The sequence below is a fragment of the Mauremys reevesii genome, linkage group 5 (assembly GCF_016161935.1).
Source record: "Mauremys reevesii isolate NIE-2019 linkage group 5, ASM1616193v1, whole genome shotgun sequence".
Taxonomy (NCBI): domain Eukaryota; kingdom Metazoa; phylum Chordata; order Testudines; family Geoemydidae; genus Mauremys; species Mauremys reevesii.
Window position 1 is genome coordinate 120,074,624 of NC_052627.1, and position 19,228 is coordinate 120,093,851.

At 42.1% G+C, this 19,228-nt stretch overlaps 1 protein-coding gene across 7 annotated transcripts in view; it reads left to right on the forward strand.

The window, feature by feature from the left end:
• Window positions 1-6,904, forward strand: part of ZFYVE28 (zinc finger FYVE-type containing 28) — a 298,503-nt gene extending 291,599 nt beyond the window's left edge. For 5 of the 7 annotated variants that reach the window (XM_039539482.1, XM_039539481.1, XM_039539479.1 and 2 more), the window contains 3 exons: window positions 2,218-2,321; window positions 4,428-4,551; window positions 5,852-6,904. In XM_039539482.1, coding sequence (XP_039395416.1) covers window positions 2,218-2,321; window positions 4,428-4,551; window positions 5,852-5,907 — 284 coding nt within the window. In that variant the 3' untranslated portion in view covers window positions 5,908-6,904. Of the gene's footprint in view, window positions 1-2,217; window positions 2,322-4,427; window positions 4,584-5,851 lie in introns of those variants that run through there. The other 2 variants (XM_039539480.1, XM_039539484.1) reach the window with 1 other exon arrangement.
• Window positions 6,905-19,228: the final 12,324 nt, after the last annotated feature.

The following is a 19,228-nucleotide window of genomic DNA, read 5'->3' on the forward strand; positions in this document are numbered from 1 at the left end:
TAACTTTTTTTCTTTCCCAAGTTTTTTAGGCCTACTACTTAAATGATTCTACCTTCACACTTGCATTTTGTTTTTAGATATTCCCCCTAAAAGCATGGCCTTTGTCCAATCAATCCTCCACATTTTGAATGATTAAAAATGAAACATTCCTTTCTCTATTAGTTTAGTTCCCAAAATATACCTAGTTGTGCATTTCAAGGTATGGGAACTCAGAAGAGTAGAAAGCCTTTTGAATTTTGAAGCTGTGCTCATAGTTTTTTCTTATTTCATTAACCTGCTTTTCAAAATATTTTATTTGTTGAATTGTGCGTACGGTTTATTTTAACAATCATTGCTTTAATTTTATAAATTTTTCATGAAATTAAAATTATATTTCACAGAAGATTACGTTGGGATTTGACCTTTTCATTCATTTAATTATGTCTCCTGCTATGGTTCTTCCTTGCTGACCCTACCTGCAACTCACTTGCCATTTGACCTGTATATTAAATGTATCATATGTTTATCTCTGTTTGATACTATGTTCCTTGAGGAAGGGACCTTGTCTCTTTTCTGCTGATCAAGCAGCAGACATATGCCCTACACACACTAATAACCGAGAGAATCTAGACTCTGGGAGTTTGTGTAAATATTTCCAGAGATTCCTTCCTGGGCAGCACTTAACTTGCCCTTGATTAGATTTTTATTAACTTAATTAAGCAATGGGCTACATCACTTTGGCCCCCATAATTTCAAGCTCTCCAGGGTGATGTCAGCTTGCCACTAGCAGAAGCAGCTGAGCAGAAGTGAGCCTAATATGTTCTGCTTTTAAGGAGCAGCTCGTTTCACTGCTTTGCTTTTGTGGAAGATTATGGAAGTCACTGAAAGAAAAACAAGGGCCAGATTGTTAAGGAATACTTTAAAATTCTTTCTCTGTTAACATTGGTTGTATCCTTAGTGGTGCTCACTGTTTGAGTTGAGGTGTTTGGGTTAGGGATCAAAGCTGTTACCTTTAGCATAGACGTGGGTATAATAGGCCAGGGGAAGCTAAGCCTCCCCTGGAGCAGCCGCTGCCACCAGATACTGGGTTGCGGGTTTTGGCGGGTTGCATGGTGGGCAAGTTTTTGCTTATTAATACGTGCCGTGCAGGTTCCAGGGTGGCTGAGGAGGTGGTGTTTGCTACTCAGCTTTCCGGGTTCATCAGTAATCTCCCTGGACTCCAGAGAGATTACTGATGAACCCGGAAAGCTGAGTAGCAAATACCACCTCCACAACCACCCTGGAACCTCCATGGTTCATATATAAATCTCAGGTTATTCAGGAAGAGCTGCTTTTGCTTTCCCCGGGTGGCTTAGGGTCTCGGGAGCAGAGGTGTGGTGTGACTGGAGGATCACCCAGGACTCCTCCCACAGTGTGGAGGCAGAGAGGGGGCTCAGGGTTCCAGCCGGCCCAGGGTTCCTCTGGCAGCAGCGGTGGGGAGCCTCAGGGCTCCAGTCGTGGGGGGGAGTGGGGCTGTAGGCGGAAGGGGTGGGGCTGGGGGGCTAGCTTCCACAAAGGGGGGTCCACCTGCCTCCCAAGATCTTTAGAAAGGTAAAGGCTCTATTTAAACTCAATGTTTCGATTGACTAGAGCTTCTGATACTGTGGTCTTTGTGCAGGCAAACTTCCACTAAGAGCAATGAGAGTGTTTCTGAGGACTTAAGCAAGGAAAGAAGGATCAGACCCTTAGTTGATTATCTGGAAAGATATGGGGTGGGAGGGGTTAATTAAATTGAGGAAAAGGTGGGTTGCCTTGTCTGTAAAGAAGTCTGACAGGCTAGTGAATACAAAGCCGTACTCTAGGCTTCTTCTAAGTGTTACATTGCCAAAAAATACTGATGGTTCCATCTCTGTATTTAACATTCCTGCCTTTTATACTTTCCCTATCATTTTCAGTTTTATAGGATAATCTTTATTTCCTATGTTAAAGGGTTTTGCAGTGGTTCCATATTCTGTTAAATGACTACCCTGCTCTACCCCGGAGGTGGCTTTATTTTAGTGGAGGGAGAAGTGATCCCTCTATTAGCCTTTTCTCAGCCTAAATAGATGTTTGCAAAGCACTTTGAGATACTAGTCAGAAAGCCGCTATTGTTATATACATTTATTATCTTATTCCTCCTGTTCCCTGAAGGCCCCCAAGTATCACTTGGTTATTTTTGTTCTAGTTTGATATATGCTCCGTGTTGTTGTGTTTTGATAGATCCTCCTGATTGGGTACCAGATGAAGTTTGCAGCTACTGCACTGCGTGCAAAGCTCCTTTCACAGTAATTCGCAGGAAACACCATTGTAGGAGCTGTGGGAAGGTAATGACTCAGTAAAAACAACCGATATGCTGTCTGCTGAAAAGAAGAGCAAATTCATGCAAACCACAGGAATTCACACTGCAGAGGCAACCATGCACTCTGCATCATAAAAAACTTGAGCCCAAGATTTTTTAAGGGACTTGTGATTTTGGTTGCCTACATTTGTGGGTGCCCAGTTTGACACATTAAAAGGGCATGATTTTCCAAAAGTCAGGAGCACTCATCCTCTCAAAATCAGGCCCTTTTAAGGTGTCTCAGGTTGGGCACTCAGACTCAAAACTAGCTTTTTAAAATCCTGCCTTGAAGCTTTAACAATTTCCAGCAGCCTGGGGGAATGGCAAATGTTCCAGCTTTGAGCACTCTGTGTCACTGTGTCCTTGCTTTTGCATGTGTTTACGTGGCATACACATTGTGTACAAAGTGTATGAGCTGCTCAGCAAGTGTGAGTGGAGGGTGTGTGGGGAAAGGTTAAGCTCTAGTCACACTGAGGTCCTGTGAACTGAACAGTAATGAGTCTCCAGTCCCTTCTGCACTTTCTCTCTTTCTTGTAAGTGCACAGGATAAAAAAGAGATGAGATAGAGAATGGGTGTTTCCAAGGAGACATGCAGTTAATCCTTTCTTACAATGTTACACTTCAGTTGCAATTTTAATAATGCTTGAAGAGTCCAATCCACCAAAGTCTCACTTATGCAAGGAGTCCCATTGACTTTGATAGCACTGTTCATGTGAGTAAGGAATACACACATAAGAGACGCTATGCAGGGTCAAGGTGCAGTTTATTGTGGTCACGGCCTGATGAGGGCTTTTAGCTAAAACACTAAAAGGTGTTTGCCATAGAGTTGCCATCTCAGACCACTTCTTCATTGCATGGAGTGGCCCTGCAAGCTCCCCACCCTCAGTTTCCCCTTCTCAGGAGTCTTCAAGAATACATATAGACTAATAACACCCGTGTCATTGGATAGTTTATTAATATGGACATCTGAAATCCCAAAATGGACTTCAAAGATCCTGGCTCCAGCACCTTCTGTGACGCTTCACTCTTGATCAGTCTCAGTCGTCCTTCAGACTGGAAGACTCTTGGGTGTACCCCCGGCGCCCTCCATTAGAGTTCAAAAGCAGGAATAACGCAAACCATGTCCACCCACCTGGGCTTCATAAAAGTCTCACATCCCTCCTGGGTCTTTTCTGGCTCCCTCCCCCATTACCGGATAGTGGCCTCAGGGGTACACCCCTGGGCCTTCCTCTGCTCCAAAGTCTGCTCCTCACACTACCCAGGCCTCCTGGCTTCTGTCCTGTCTCCCTCTTCCCAGAGAGCACCTCCAGAGCTTTCTGCTCTCCACTGCTGTTCGCTCAGGCAATGAGAGCTCCATGTCTGCTCTCTCTGTCCCCTTCCTGGCTGACTCTCAGTTCAGGCCTGACTCACACAAACTTCCTCCTCCAGGAGGACCCAGGTGCCTTCTCTTAAGCCCAACTGGGGGTCAGCTGACTAGTCACAGGTGCACTGGCCTCTTACCTCTTAAAGGGCCTATGACAATGTTGTTTCCTAGTTGCAACACTTCACAGAAGAGGGTCATGCACACAATTTTCTGTCCCTTTTTAGACTCATAGACTTTAAGGTCAGAAGGGACCATTATGGTCATCTAGTCTGACCTCCTGCACAACGCAGGCCACAGAATCTCACCCACCCACTCCTGTAACAAACCCCTAACCTATGTCTGAGTTCTTGAAGTTCTCAAATCATGGTTTAAAGACCTCAAGGTGCAGAGAATCCTCCAGCAAGTGACCCGTGCCCCACGCTGCAGAGGAAGGCGAAAAACCTCCAGAGCCTCTGCCCTGGAGGAAAATTCCTTCTCGACCCCAAATATGGCAATCAGTTAAACCCCGAGCATGTGAGCAAGATTCACCAGCCAGCACCCAGGAAAGAATTCTCTATAGTAACTCAGATCACCCCACCCCAATCTAACATCCCATCACAGACCATTGGGCATATTTACCTGCTAATAATCAAAGATCAATTAATTGCCCAAATTAGGCTATCCCAGATTTAGTCATGTCAAATACAAAAAAAAATGTAAAGTGCAATCAATCTCTCTTGTATTTTTCAGATCTTCTGCTCTCGCTGTTCTTCCCACTCGGCTCCATTACCTCGCTATGGTCAGATGAAGCCTGTCCGTGTTTGCACTCACTGTTACATGTTCCATGTCACTCCTTTCTACAGTGACAAAGCTGGTATCTGACATAATAAACTAGTGATGTACCTATTGGAGTCTTATATGGACTGATATTACATTTGATCTAAGCCAAGAATTAACTTGAAAGAAGGACCTTGGGTGGGCATGTAGGCTTTGACATCCATTACTATAAACTTTGTACAGGCAGTTTTTATTGCATTTTATTAAGCTGCTAAAGGGAAGCATGAAGCGTCTGTAGCTGTTAGGCTACAGTACAGTCTTCCATAAATTTCTAACGTTAATGTTACAATGCCATATGCAGAATTAAACACACTGCGTGGAAAGAAATAGGGCTCGGAGAATTGAACAAATGTTGCTGCTTATTTTACATATTAAGAACAGAGTAGGTGGTTGACTCTAACTTACTCATCACAGCAAATCATTTCCAAAGCTAGGACACTTCTGCATTCACTAGTGTTCTAGGATGCTTCTGAGCGTGAAGGTCAGCTCTTTTCTGCCGATTGCTATTTAGCTTTTCCATTACTTGATATAAGCTACCTAAGCTAACATTAATTGAGGCAAAATATTTCAAACTTACATTCAGTATTCATGTAGGCAAAATTCTCTTTGAACCAAATAGGAAGAACTGAAGTTTCCAGAGCAGTACATTTCTGTTGCCTTTCATTTATTCATCACAGCAATAACTCAGTGTCTTCTAAAAATTAATTCTTACATATTTTAATTTAATTCTATATAATTTGTGATGTTTGAAGTTGTTTACATGCAGCATAGTTCAAACCAATTCCTGGTAATAAAAATATAACATGTGAGAGACTTTGGTTTGCAATATCAGTAATAAAATACCAAAAAACAGCTCCAGAGGAAATAGTCAACAAATTAATGAATTACTGTTAAAAAAAAAAAAAACACAACAAAATATTTTTGGAAAAGTTAAGCACTATAGTGTCACATGTTACAGAACTTATCCCAAGCTGTGTTTTTTAAATTTTTTAAATGATTTTCTAAAGGCAAACATTAAACAATACTGTATATTTTTATTCAAAAGGTCTGAAATATTGGCCTAGCATCTGAAGTTTCTTATAGTCCATAGTTGGCTGAGTAATTTTATAAAGTATCAGAGGGGTAGCCCTGTTAGTCTGGTTCTGTAGAAGCAGCAAAGAGTCCTGTGGCACCTTATAGACTAACAGACGTTTTGCAGCATGAGCTTTCGTGGGTGAATACCCACTTCTTCCAGTGGGTATTCACCCACGAAAGCTCATGCTGCAAAACGTCTGTTAGTCTATAAGGTGCCACAGGACTCTTTAATTTTATAAAATATTTCATACTCTTACTTTTAGATCACCCTGCTACCGCCTCAGAAGACATTTACATTTATTTTAATCACCATGGCTAGATTTTGGTTCTCCTTGGATTGGAAAAAAATTCACATAGATTCATGCAATGATCTTGCACAAAGAGCTGTGTGAGTACTGGATTTTCAAAGGTGTTTGGACATGCTTTGAGTTAGCCACATTAAAAGAACAATGCAGCGTGCTGTGGTTAGGGAGGAAATTATAGCAAGAGCTTTTTGTGGTATCCTGTTTGGTGACTTGCAGTATTACACAGTGTTTCAAGCCGACGGAGAGACGATAAAAAAGTTGTTTGCGCTATTTTGCTCAACAAGGGTCCTCATTTAAAATGATAAAGCAAAAACTGGTTAGAGTTTGTGTGTGTGTGTGTGTGTGTGTATGTGTACATTCCCTTTGCTTTGTGATTTTTTTATCCAATGCAAATGAGCCATATAAGGGTATACATCTTGTTGAAATTGCTGCCATATAAATCAGATTAAACTAGTTTATGTGAAATGCACAAGCCTTATGAAGCTAGCTGTGGGTAAATTCAGCTGTGGGATGTTCTCCTCACTTTATTTGTATATACGTTTTTTTGCAAAGTCTCTTTCACATAATCCTCAAATTGGAGTGTCACCATTCACCAGAGTTTAGCTGGCTCAGGGTGGGTAGCTTAGATGTGAGGTGGGTCGTATGGTACAAGCAGTGATACTTATTCAGGCTTAAATCTCAGGCTTCACATTGCAATGATTATTGCAGTTTTATTTTTTGAGAAACAACAAATCTAATGCTTCTTTTATAGGATGAAAAAGATAAAATGCAACAAACTTCAATTGTGAAATAAATATGCACAAAAGTTGCTTCTGTGGAAAAAATCTCATTTAATGGACTGAATGTTATTTATTCAAGCTTGTTTTTATTTTGTAAATGCTGTAATTCAGAATCATTTCCATAAATATGATATTTAAGGGTCTCAGACATTATAGTTTCTTATGTAAATACAAACTCCTATTTCTCTTACTGAAAAGCACAATGACTATATCAATACTAAAATGCATTTGCCTCAAGGAAGACTTTTGTCTTGTAATCTCTTCAGATAATTAAAATGTCAAGACTTTCTACTTCCATGTGCTGGATTGTTGTTTCATTTATTGGTCGGTTTACCCACAATGACAGTTGACATCCTGTCAAATAAACCAGTCTCAATCCATTCACACTGTACCCAGTTTATAGGTTACACTGGAGAAACAAAAGGGTTAAACTTTTAGGGAGAAATTTTCCCCTGTGCAGAGGGAAAGCAAAAGGCCTATTTAACATTCAGGGCTTAAATGAGGCATAGGCCCTTGTGCTGGTGTTCTACACGGGGGTGAATTTCATCCTTTGAGAATGTGTTGTACGTTATGTTCTTATGTGCAATGGCTGCTTCGCAAATTGGATGTACTGGGTCAGCCTGTGTCAGATAAAAAGAAAAATCCATTCTGTGAATGACTAAAACCTACAGTAAGAATAATCTTCCTTAGATTTACCTGAAGTGTTCTTTATACATATGCCTGATCCAGTGAACAGCACATGTCAGTTGTGAAAGTTGTGGGAGTGCAATACATCCTGTGAAACAGTTTTTCAGATGATTTTAAATCTATCTTTGAATGGCCCTTTTACTCAATAAAAGCATGTTGTGGCCATGTAACCACAGCTCCTCAGGACTCTAATAGTAATAAAAGTTGAACGGAGATGCTAACATTAACAAGTATCAGAGGGGTAGCCGTGTTAGTCTGGATCTGTAAAAGCAGCAAAGAATCCTGTGGCACCTTATAGCTCTTGCATCCGACGAAGTGGGTATTCACCCACGAAAGCTCATGCTGCAAAATGTCTGTTAGTCTATAAGGTGCCACAGGATTCTTTGCTGCTTTAACATTAACAACTAATGTTTGTAGCTGTGGGCACTGTCACAGGATCAGTGGGGTTAGTGTACAGAATATTTAGGGCCAAATAATGTTCCTACTGACTTTAGTGGAAGTTATGTATAATTGAGGGCAGAATTTGGTCCTAAAAGAGCATGTCCGTGGCATGCACAATGGTTCACCGTATGTCTAGGGCAGGAAACAAGGCAGTCTGAGTTTTTTCCCACAACCATGATTCTATTCCTTCTTGCTTGCTAGCTCCTTTTGAAGGGGTCACGGAAGAGATTGGAAGTGAACAAAAGCGGCATTACCTTTGAAGGTAGGCCGTAATTCAGGTGGTCATGGACCTCTCCTAACAAGCATAGTACATCTGTAACAAGGCTGGTTTCTGAGGAAGCCAAAGAAAAATGATAAAATAATTGTCTCTCCATGTTTATATTAATGAGTCATTGCTTCCTGATTGCTCTCATACAGTTGGTAAAGTGTGATGGGGTATCAAGGGCTCCCTCTTGTCATGAAAGAAATAGGAATAAAAACTATACTTTGACTTCAGAGAGCTCCGGTTAGCCAAGAACCTCAAAACACTTTACAAACATTCAGCAGGCCTCACTACAGCCCCATAAAGAGGCGGAGATCAAACGGATGGGCAAAGAAGATGACTTTGTCTGCATGTTGTCTAAACAGAAACGGGGCAGAGAGAGAGAGAGAATAATATTGTAGGAGGATATAACAATGTCCTGAGTGGGAGATATTGCTGGGGGGAAGAGTCAAATACAGTTCCACCACGATCTTCCCCTTGAGCTGGAGGAAAACAGCAGGACACTCACTATCTTGTCCCCAGCTGAACTCGCTGTTAGATTAAACAAACTGGAAGATGCTGCGTCTGCATCCTCGGTTACCTTGGCAACCCTCTGATATCATCTCTTCACCACGTGCCAGGGCTGCAGCTCTCCATTCCATTCCATTGCAGGCAGAGAGACTTTTATGCTTTCTGCTTCATTAAAATTATTGATTAAACATCTTTATTTGTAATTACAAAGGGGTATGCTCCAGGGTCAGATATGTATTTGTAGATAGGAATAAATGCTGTAATGTTTTGCTGAAATATGTTGTATATGACAAGGAATCTCCTCCCCAGCGAATCCTTTGTGCACTGAGTCTTGCAGTCTCTTCCATTTTCAGTCATTTATTTTCCCTTCCCACCATACACGTCTCTGTTTCTTCTGCATAGAAACTGGGCAGAATAGGATGCAACCTGCACTGGAGCTCATTAATACTACAGTTCATACAACTAGAGGCAATGTTCCAAAGTGATTCAAGGAGCTTCCTTTCTTATTGCTTCTGTACAGTGCACCTGCCAAGCTCAGAGGTGCTGGATGATTCTGAATCTTCCCATGCATGTTAGTGCATGATGCAAATTCTAGACCATCTGGCTGGCCTGCTAGCATTGTCACAACTTAAAAAAAAACCCATATACCAACAACTGCCACACCAAGGTGTCTAAAATGCAGCACTATTTCCTTATTCCTAGAATAAGAGAGAAGGCAAGGCCGGTATCTCAGATCCCGTGTGTTAACTGTTACTAAATACTTTATCACTGAGAACACTCTATTTTACATTAACTCTTATTAACACTGTGATGGGAGTTTCTCTTGCCTTTTAAAAAGGATATAAAAGATAAGAGGCTTGTTGTTTGGCTGTTTTTAACCACAGGTCTGTTCTCATCAGGGCTAAAATGTGAAGATAATATTACCCTTAATAATCAGTATTATCGGAATCTGCACATAGTGGCCTCTGTACAGGAAGCAGCCTATTTTCCGATAAGTAGGTCTGAACAATTTCAGGCATTAATTTCACCACTTGTTTTTATGAACCATGAGGGATCTGGGTCCAAAGCACAAGCTTCCTCACTGATGTAAGACCTAAGTGAGTAAAAATAACTGACATTCTGTCAGAGGACACCTCCAGTCACGGATCTGTCTCCACAATGGCAGCCAACCCATTGTGGATCTGATCAGGTTGATTGCAAAATAGATGGAAAAGTCCTCACAGTATGAAAGGTCTCACTGTTTCCAAGTGGAGGTCACCAAGACTCATCTGTCAGCCACTTTAAACAATTCTGCAAGAGATGGCAATTATTGTTCATATATCCCCATGGATACCAGAGACACAGTTTTAATAGACAGACTCTGCCCTTACTCTGTCAAGGCCTATGCCTGAAAGCTGTTGAGTGGCTGCCATTTAATGGAAGTGGAAGACATTCAATATGCTGCTGGAGAAGATACTCGGCACGTTACAGGATTGGAGTTAGAGAAGGAACAGGGAGAATGTCTGACAAAAGTGGGGAATATGGACTGATGAGCTGCACTATAACATGGAAGGAGTCCGTGCGCATGTTGGGAACTCAGTATTAGGCCTGGATGTGCTGACACAATGTTTTGAGGGCCTAATATCAGGGAAGAGGGTGTGAGTGATGTTCACTATTGCATGGCCAGACAGCCACCTTGAGTATCTGGGCAAAAAAAGTTCTAGTGTGTATTGGAAAGGCAGACAAGACCAGGCTTCTTGTTCAACTTTCTGTTAATCACCCCAATCCCAGAAAGTGAAGTCCATACAACAGTAACACTGCTGAGAAGCATTCATAGAGGGTTTTAACACTTGAGTGTGGGTTAAACCCAACTGTTATTCCAGAAAGTATTATTTGTCTAGTCGCATAATGATACATGGTTCTTTACAGGACAATAAAGGACATGGTCATTGCCTCAAAGGGCTTATACTTTAAGTTCAAAGAAACACCACACAAATAACACATGTCCTAGGGAAAGACTAGAAAAGGATGGGAGACATGAACAGGCAGAGGAAAGGAAGTACTGTCCGGAGGGCTATGATAATTAAACTGTGGGTAAAGTTTTCAAAAGCACCTAAGTCTCATTTTCAGAAGAGACTTAGGAGTCAGTTGGCTTTAAGCACTTTTAGGAACCTAAGGGCTAGTCTACACTACTGGTCCTGGCCGGCGCGCGGTGGTTTCGACTTTTTTTCCATCACTTTCGATCTATCTCTATCGCGATAGATAGAACTCCGAGAAAGAATTCTTTCTCGACACTCCACCTCTCAGCTGGAGTTAGCAGAGTCGACCTTGGAGCCGCCGGAGTTCGGTTCCGGCGCCTCTGCGACGGTACGTGAGTTTAACTAGGGGGTTCGTTTCAGCGCTACGCATTCACGAGCTGCTGAATTGCATAGTTAGTTTTCCCCCCATTCTTAGTGTAGACCAGGCCTCAGTCCTTTTGACTTTCAATGAGACTTAGATTCCTGAGTCTCTTTTGAAAAGGAAATTGAGTCTTGTAAGTCACTTGTATGCGTTTGAAAATTTTACACTGTACATTTGGAGCGGGGACCGTGGGCCAGCCACATACTCAGCTGGTTATCTTAAAGCAGCCCCACTGATGTCAGTGGCTTCCAATGAAGTTCTTGAAAGTAAAATGAGCTGTTCTGATTCACACCACCTGAGGATTTACTCCATTATGTCTTTTTGTGTGTTGTCGTCTGAAGCAAACTATGGGGGACTCAAATAATCAGTTTGCCTGTAGAGGGCATATAGTGCGTGAAGGTTGTTCAGGAGGGTTGGCCAGAGAAAAGGAATTAAGTTTTAATTTTTTTTTCATGATTTTGACATTTTTCTTCCTCATCAGAGCAAAACCAAGACCTTCTAAATGTTGTCATGAAAAAAACAGAGTGAGCACTCCATTCCTGAACTGCCAATAGGTGAGTTCCCCAACCACTGGCCTATTCGGGTGGGGGCTAGTTTGTGTGTGCCTGTCTGTCTGTCTGTCTTCCCCTCTTCTCCCACCTCCCCGAAATTCCATCCTGGCCCTGAGACTGATAACATTCCCACTAAACGTTTTCATGTAGATGAATCGGCATTTTCCGACCATCTGCTCTTCCCCAAAATTGTTACAAAATTCTATTGTTAAGCAAGTTTCTTGTTATCTTGGAAGAGCCTTTTTGAAATACATAAATAATTTAAATCACTTTTTTTGGCTCATCTGTGAAAAGCCAACGGGTAGTATCAGGATATGCAAAGTTTTCTTCATTTGTACAAGTTCATAAATACATTTAAAAGAAAACAGCTTTGGGATTTCTCTAGTCTCTCAACTTTGGTAGATGAAAGAGGAAAAAATAGAGAAACTAAACAGTTCAAATGTCCACACTGTCAATCACTGAAATGTTTGATTTCATCTTGGGATTTTTGAGTCTTGTAGCTGCTGCAAAGAATAACATTGATTTCTGATCTTCTCAGGAAGTGCTCTCTAGCAGGGAACAGAAATGAAAAGTTTCAGCTGAGGTTTATAAACCATGTCTTTTTAGGAGTAAAAGCCTTATATAATTTTAAATATTAGTGCATAGTGTTTTTGGAGAAAGCCTGCTGCATTCACCATACAAACCATTCAAACTAGGAAGTTTAAGTAATTTTTTCCAAGTATTTGATACCACCTGGGAAACCCCACTACGTGGCCAGTCTTCTGAACTATTTCACAGCTCCTTACTCTAGGGGTATTTGAAGTCGCGTTCTCCAAACAAAGCTGGCATCTAGTCTTAAAACCAGGTCCTCCACTCCAGCAACATTGGACAAGCTCGTTGCATCACTGTCACTAAAAGATGGCTTTCTTGCTCATGATTGTTCACTGCATTCTCAAAAGCCACCATATTTTCTCAAATTTGATCAGCTTTGAGCTTCAGCTCTTAAAAAAAAATACAGGCGACACAATAGACTCAGAATGTCTAAATGTGGATATGCCCCCTCATTTCTTCCTCTGGCCATCTCTGAAACAACTTAGCTATTTGGGCTGAAGGGAAGGCCATTGCAAATAGCGCCTGTCTGAGAACTTGAGGTTGTAAAAGTTTTACCTCTTAGATCCCTGTTTATATTCAGAGACTCTGCTCCCACATGAAGTGTTTGCCTTACACTGGAATGCTAGTTTGAGGAAATACAAAGGAAGGAAGGAAACAGGCTTCAGAGTGCTGCTCCCTTAAGAGAGAGATCTGCCCCATTACCATCAGGATCTCCAAAGCGCAGGGGCCCGCGGTTTGAGAGAATTCTGTGTCTACGTCCTCATCACTGTCATCGCCGCGCTGCCGTATCCGCCTCCTCCTCGCCTCGGTTTGAAGGTCCTGGTTCACCATATACTGCACGAGAGTGCGCAAGGTGTTTAAAACATCCACGATTGCGGTATTGAGCTGAGCAGGGTCCATGCTTGCTGTGCTATGGCGTCTGCACAGTTCACCAAGCAAAAAAGGCGCGAAACGGTTGTCTGCTGCTTTCAGGGAGAGAGGGGTGAGGCTGTACCCAGAACCACCCGCGACAATGATTTTTGCCCCATCAGGCACTGGGATCTCAACCCGGAAATTCCAACGGGCGGGGGAGGCTGCGGGAACTATGGGATAGCTACGGAATAGCTACCCACAGTGCAACGCTCCAGAAATCGACGCTAGCCTCGGACCATGGACGCACACCACCGATTTAATGTGTTTAGTGTGGCCGCGCGCACTCGATTTTATACAATCTGTTTTGCTAAACCGGTTTATGTAAATTCGGAATAATCCTGTAGTGTAGACGTACCCTATGTCTGAGAAAAAAGGAAACAGGGAGGATATAGAGTGTGGACTGAGCAGTCAAACCTGGGGAGAAGGCTTGAGTTGAGCTTTTTCCATCTTATTATTGTCTTTGTTAATAAAGTCAAATCCCAGGAAAGGGTTGAGTTTGGATCATTCGTTCTATGGTGACTGTGTTTTCGAGCAGATTAGGAAAGACACCTGCTCAGATAGACCAAGGTATGTTGATCATGTACTTCTTCTCAGCAATATTAACAAAAACACAAGTCCTAAGGAGTTTTTTCTTCCTTTGCCTTTTTGCTCCGTTTTGTTACAACAAGAAATAGAAAAATTTGAAAACTTTCTATTTTAAAAAATCTTAATTGATATTAGAGAGACAGGGTGAGTGAGTTAATAGCTTTTATTGGACCAACTTCCGTTGGTGAGAGAGACAAGCTTTCAAGCTTACATAGAGCTCTTCCTCGGGTCAGTTTTAATTGATATTGTCAAAAATAACTCAAATATCCACAATATGATGATTCATATTAATATACAACAAATGCAGAATATTAAACAATGTTTGAAATAACTGGAAAAATCATTAGCCCTAAATCAATTCTGAATACACTCGCTCCTACTGTAACTATCTCAGAGAGCAGGGTATCTGAGTGACAGTACAGAGTAATAAAAAGTTGATTGTCTGGCATTTGAGACACAAGGTGGGTGAGGTAATGTCTTTCATTGGACCAACTTCTGTTGGTGAGAGAGAAAAGCTTTTGAGCTTACACAGAGCTCTTCTTCAGGACAGCAGAAGTTGGTCCAATAAAAGATATCCCCTTACTCACCTTGACTCTTTAATATCCTGGGACCAACACAGCTACCACACCACTGCCTCAATGGAAGATTGTCTGGCATGTCATTCCTGGAAGTTTTCAAGTGCTCTCTCAAGGCATGGCTGATGCCAAAATGCGCTATTTACCACTGGAAACCAGTACTTGCCAAATCATGTCTTCATAGCTACCCTGTATATTGTGGGATTCAGCACCTGATGGTTCCTTACTCTGCGACCTCATTTACTTTCCTCGTAGTTTCATGTGGCATGTTTAAAAAATTGTTCAAGCTCCTGACATAAAGTTCACGATACAGCCTCATGGAGAAAAAAAGTGATGAACTGGCGTATCGCTAAAGTAAAAATTTTCAAGAACAGGACTTTCTTGCCAAGAATATTGTATTATGTTTTAAAGATATTTTTTAAAGAGCATATGGTGTTTCCAGGAGTTAAGCATTGTTTTGTTTTATCACCAGGTTCTACTTGCTTTTTTGGGGCTTTGTATTCGCTAGTATAGTGCACTGAGAGATAAAGATGAAAAGAAAACTGCCTCGCTAGAGTTTTATACTGCATTCCTCCTTATGTTGTCTTAGTGTCTTTTGTGAGAACCCATTTTGATCAGACTTGCACTGTAAAAGTTTGTTAGAATTGATTTTTTGTATTTTCCTTTGCATTTGTAGTTTTAATAGATAGCATAAAAACAGCTAACTTCTGCTGGGGAGTAAGCAGATGCATAGAGAAACAAAGGGATGCTAGAAGAACACTCACAAGACAAAGTGTGGGTGGGAAAGCATCCTCCCCACACTTACGTGCACCTAACAGTGTGAGAAATGATATGCACATCTGCCACAGTGGGCTATACACATGGACCCAGGGCTTCAGGAGAAAAATGTGGCTGACTGAAGTTTTAAATATATATTGCTTTAAAAGGGCCAGTTTTACAAAGCTGAAAACAATTAGGAGCCAAATCAGCTGGGAGAAAAAATGTAAACATGAAAATGTGAATGATAAGTCGGAAGTGTTTAAGAACATTTTACTAGATGCCCAAAAAGCCACACTCAAGAAAGAAGGCTATACTGGTTAAAAATCAGCCTGGCTTACAGGGGAAGTATAAGAATCAGTAAAAAGCAATATATATCAAATGGAAAAAAGCAGGAAGTAGATAGTAATAGATATAAATTAGAAGCTAGAAAATGTAGAACACTGATAAGGGAAGCAAAAGGACACAAGGAAACATGTATGGCCAGCTGAGTTAAGGACAATAAGGGAGTTTTAATATATATTAGGAACAATAGGAATCCTAATAATGGTATTGTTTCATTACTAGATAGAAATGGTAGAACTGTCAATAATAATGCAGAAAAGGCAGAAGTGTTCAATAAATATTTCTGTTCTATATTTTGGAAAAAGCCAAATAAGTTTAACTTGCACATGTCCTCTTGTGGCCTCAGGGTGGCCCCATAGGCAGCCTGCCTCAGTAACCCCCTTCAAGGGGCTCCTTAAATAACTTTCAGACCTTTTTGTCCATTCATACCCCTTCTCAGATTTATTTAAATTAACAAACATTCAAAATAAAGTTCTTAAATCTATCTGCTTACTTCTTTTTCTGGTCACTCCCATGCCTTTCCTGCCTCTGTCTCACTCCTCAAGTCCCAGGTTTCTCTAGTGGAGTCTACTCACTCCCAACAGTCTCTGTATTCCACTCTGCTCTCCCTGAACATCCCTCTTCTCCACCCCACTCGCAGGCTTCCTGCTTTCCTTTATAAGAGAATCAGATGGTCCCTGTTCAAGTCTGAGCCTTAGTAATTGGGTTTGGCTGGCCCCTGTAGGGTGACCAGACAGCAAATGTGAAAAATCAGGACAGGGGTGGGGGGTAATAGGAGCCTATATAAGAAAAAGACCCAAAAATTGGGACTGTCCCTATAAAATCAGGATATATGGTCACCCTAGGCCCCAGGTCTCTAGCCCTCAAGGGGCAAGCCACCCTGTTCCCATATCATGTGATGATGAGACATTTTCCATTCCAAAAGTAACTAAGGAGGATGTAATACAGCAGCTACTAAAATGGTAGATATTTTTTAAATCAGCAGGTGCAGAGAACGTGCATACAAGACTTTTAAAAGAGCTATACAAGGAGCTCTCTGACTGATTAAAGTTGATTTTCACCAAGTCTTAGAACACGGACAAAGTTACAGAGGACTAGAAGAAAGTTGTCATGAATTCAGAGTCTGGGCTATGCCTTGGCCTCTAAACAGTCCCCTGGGAGTAACCCCTTTAGTATGCTGGACCTCAAGGATCCACGCTGTTATACAAGGGCAGGCCTGTGGTTCCAGCAACCCTGCTTCTCTCCATGGCTTTGTGTAGCAAGTACAACTGAAGTCGTACTCTTGACCTTCTTAGGGAGCAGTGCATTTCAGTAAGTATTTGCAGTGACACTGGGCAGCCTTTTCAGAGCAAGATAACATTTATATCACCTGCAATGCAGCATCTGGGAGTGTTTAAGTTAGAATGCGACAGATAGTCTAGCATTCGGATTGGTGGAAGCCCAAGATCCATATTCTGCTCGGATCTCTCTCTTTGTCCCTCCTTAAAGTCTTGCAGCCAACTCTGACTCATTCATAGATTTTTAAGGCCAGAGGGGACCATTATGATCATCCACTCTGACTTCCTGTGTAATCCAGGCCATATATTTCACCCAGTGATTCCTTCATCAAGCATTACAGTTTGAAAGTGCTATGCACACAGCCTTACAGGAACTAATTGCCCCCAATATGGGTAAGTTATCTCCATGCTATAGCTGAGGAAATGGGCGGAGAGAGGTTAAATGACTTGCCCAAGGTCTCAAAGGCTTGAAAGTCAGGAATTGCTAGCTCCCAGCTAGCCCTGTATCTTAGGGCACAAGGCGTTTCTGACATCTGAAAAGATTAAATTCTTAGTGGACCGAGAGTCTTGGAGCTGCCATAGCTAAGTCCTGGCTGAGATGATATAGTTGGAGATTGGTCCTGCTTTGAGCAGGGGGTTGGACTAGATGACCTCCTGAGGTCCCTTCCAACCCTGATATTCTATGATTCTATAGTCCCCAGACTGCAATATTTTTATCTGCTCTGGGCCGCCCTTTGAAGGTTAGCCTGGTGTCTTTTCTAGCTATCCCTGTTGGTCACCCGGTCAGACTGCTTTCCTTCCAGGTCAGGAAGAATATTGCTCTAGGCTGCGCTGCCTTCAGCCTCCTACGTGCGCTAAAGACCTGTCTAGAAGGAGGGGCGTGTTGCAATAATCAGCGCTTGACAGGCCTACTCCAAAGGTGAGCCTATAAGAAAAGATTGAGTTACTCAAATGTTTAAAAAAAATGGGACGTGTATTCCATTAATCCCAATGTCTATTATTTAGCTTGATTTGAAAACTGCCCATGCTAAATATGTTTTCCTGTTACAGCCAGGCCTTATCATAAAAATGGTATGCCCTTCCAATTGGTTTGTTCCAACTTTCAAATCCAGCTGGACATCATAGACATAGGCCTCAATTTGCAAGTGTCCACTAATTTGAGCGTCTCAATTTCTGGCTATCCAGCATCAGACAGCAGGAGCCAATCAGTTGATTTCCGTGGGAGCTGTGGGTGCTCAGCGTGTCAGAAGAGTAGATGTCTGTCAAGAAATTGAGACACCCAAAAATTAATGGACAGTGTTGAAAGCGTAGGCCCAAGTGTCTGGGCCAAGGGGGCAGGATGATCGCCAGTGGTGCCACTTCAGAGGATATCTGCATATTTTTTGGTATGCAAACTAGTAATTACAGCCCAGAAGAAAATAGGTCTGCTTCTCTGCATACAGTACAGTGGGGTGAATGAGAAGGATTTGACTGGATCATGAATGGTGTGTGTTAGTTCCATTATCATATAAGATACAGCAGGGAGTGGTTCATTTGTTTTGCTTACTCAGTAACTAGCTGGTTAATTACAGTCAGTAAGAGGTGCCTCATTTTCTTCTGCTAATAGTATACATATTTCTCCCACAGCTTGTGTATTGTTGTTGTAACAGTCGAGTTGTGGGCAGGCTGTATTCCACAGAGCTCTCTCCTCTCTCTGTCCTCCTTGCTTTCTTTAGTTTTCTGTGCTTTTTCTGATCTGTGTGTTTTCCCGTATTTCAGTAACTGTTCCACTAAAACAACGGGGCAGTTTTAAAGCTTCTTAAGGTGGTGTGGTTTTTATCTCCAGAGCTATTCAGCTCAGTCTGTCTGGGGCTCCCAGAATGCCTGACCCATCTACACTTGGATAACTCCTGTGCCTGCCATTCTGGGCTATTTTTTCCTAGCCATAACATAAAGTGCCGCCGTGGGTGTTGGATGTTTCAGACTATGATCAGTGGCCTCACGGTTGAAGACTCATGGATTTTTCACTCTCTGCTGCTCCAATGGCTGATGTGGTCACTCAACTACCAATTTTCTCTAGTTCTCAAAGGCTTTTTCCATGATGATTACCCCACGGCCTCCTCCAGTTACTATGGTCTGATTGGTTGAACCTTCAGGCCTGTCATGGTTTGAGACACTCCACCTGCCACATGTCTGCCACGGTCTGCCTGCAACTAGCTGCAGGAAAATAGCAAGGCAGCCAGAAGCGGGCAGAGAATAAATACAGCATCCCAGCTCTTACACTGCAGCTCAAGATTTCTGGGCTTCTGAAGACACAGGTGAGCCTGCAGCCCCAAAAGTCTCCTCAGATGTTCAGCCCTTGGTATCTATGGTGTTAACTGGAAGGGGACAAATACACTCACACCACAAAAGTACTCGTGCACTGAGGCACAAAACCTCCCCGCTTGGCAATACAGTAATTGTTCAAAACATCAGCCCCCGATGATGATTTTGCTGATGAGGGGTGACCGATCCCTTCAGAGGGTGTAGGAGTGGTGAATTGTGGTCATGCTGGGTTTAGCTTTTTTTGCACTGGCCGCTGAAAGCCAAGGGTGTAGGCAGTGATGAGCTGCCAAAAGCTTAACCACCGGTTCCCTATAAAAAGTTCTGATTTAAGGGATGTGCCACAGTATGTATTTTTTGTACCAATAGGGTTACCATATGTCC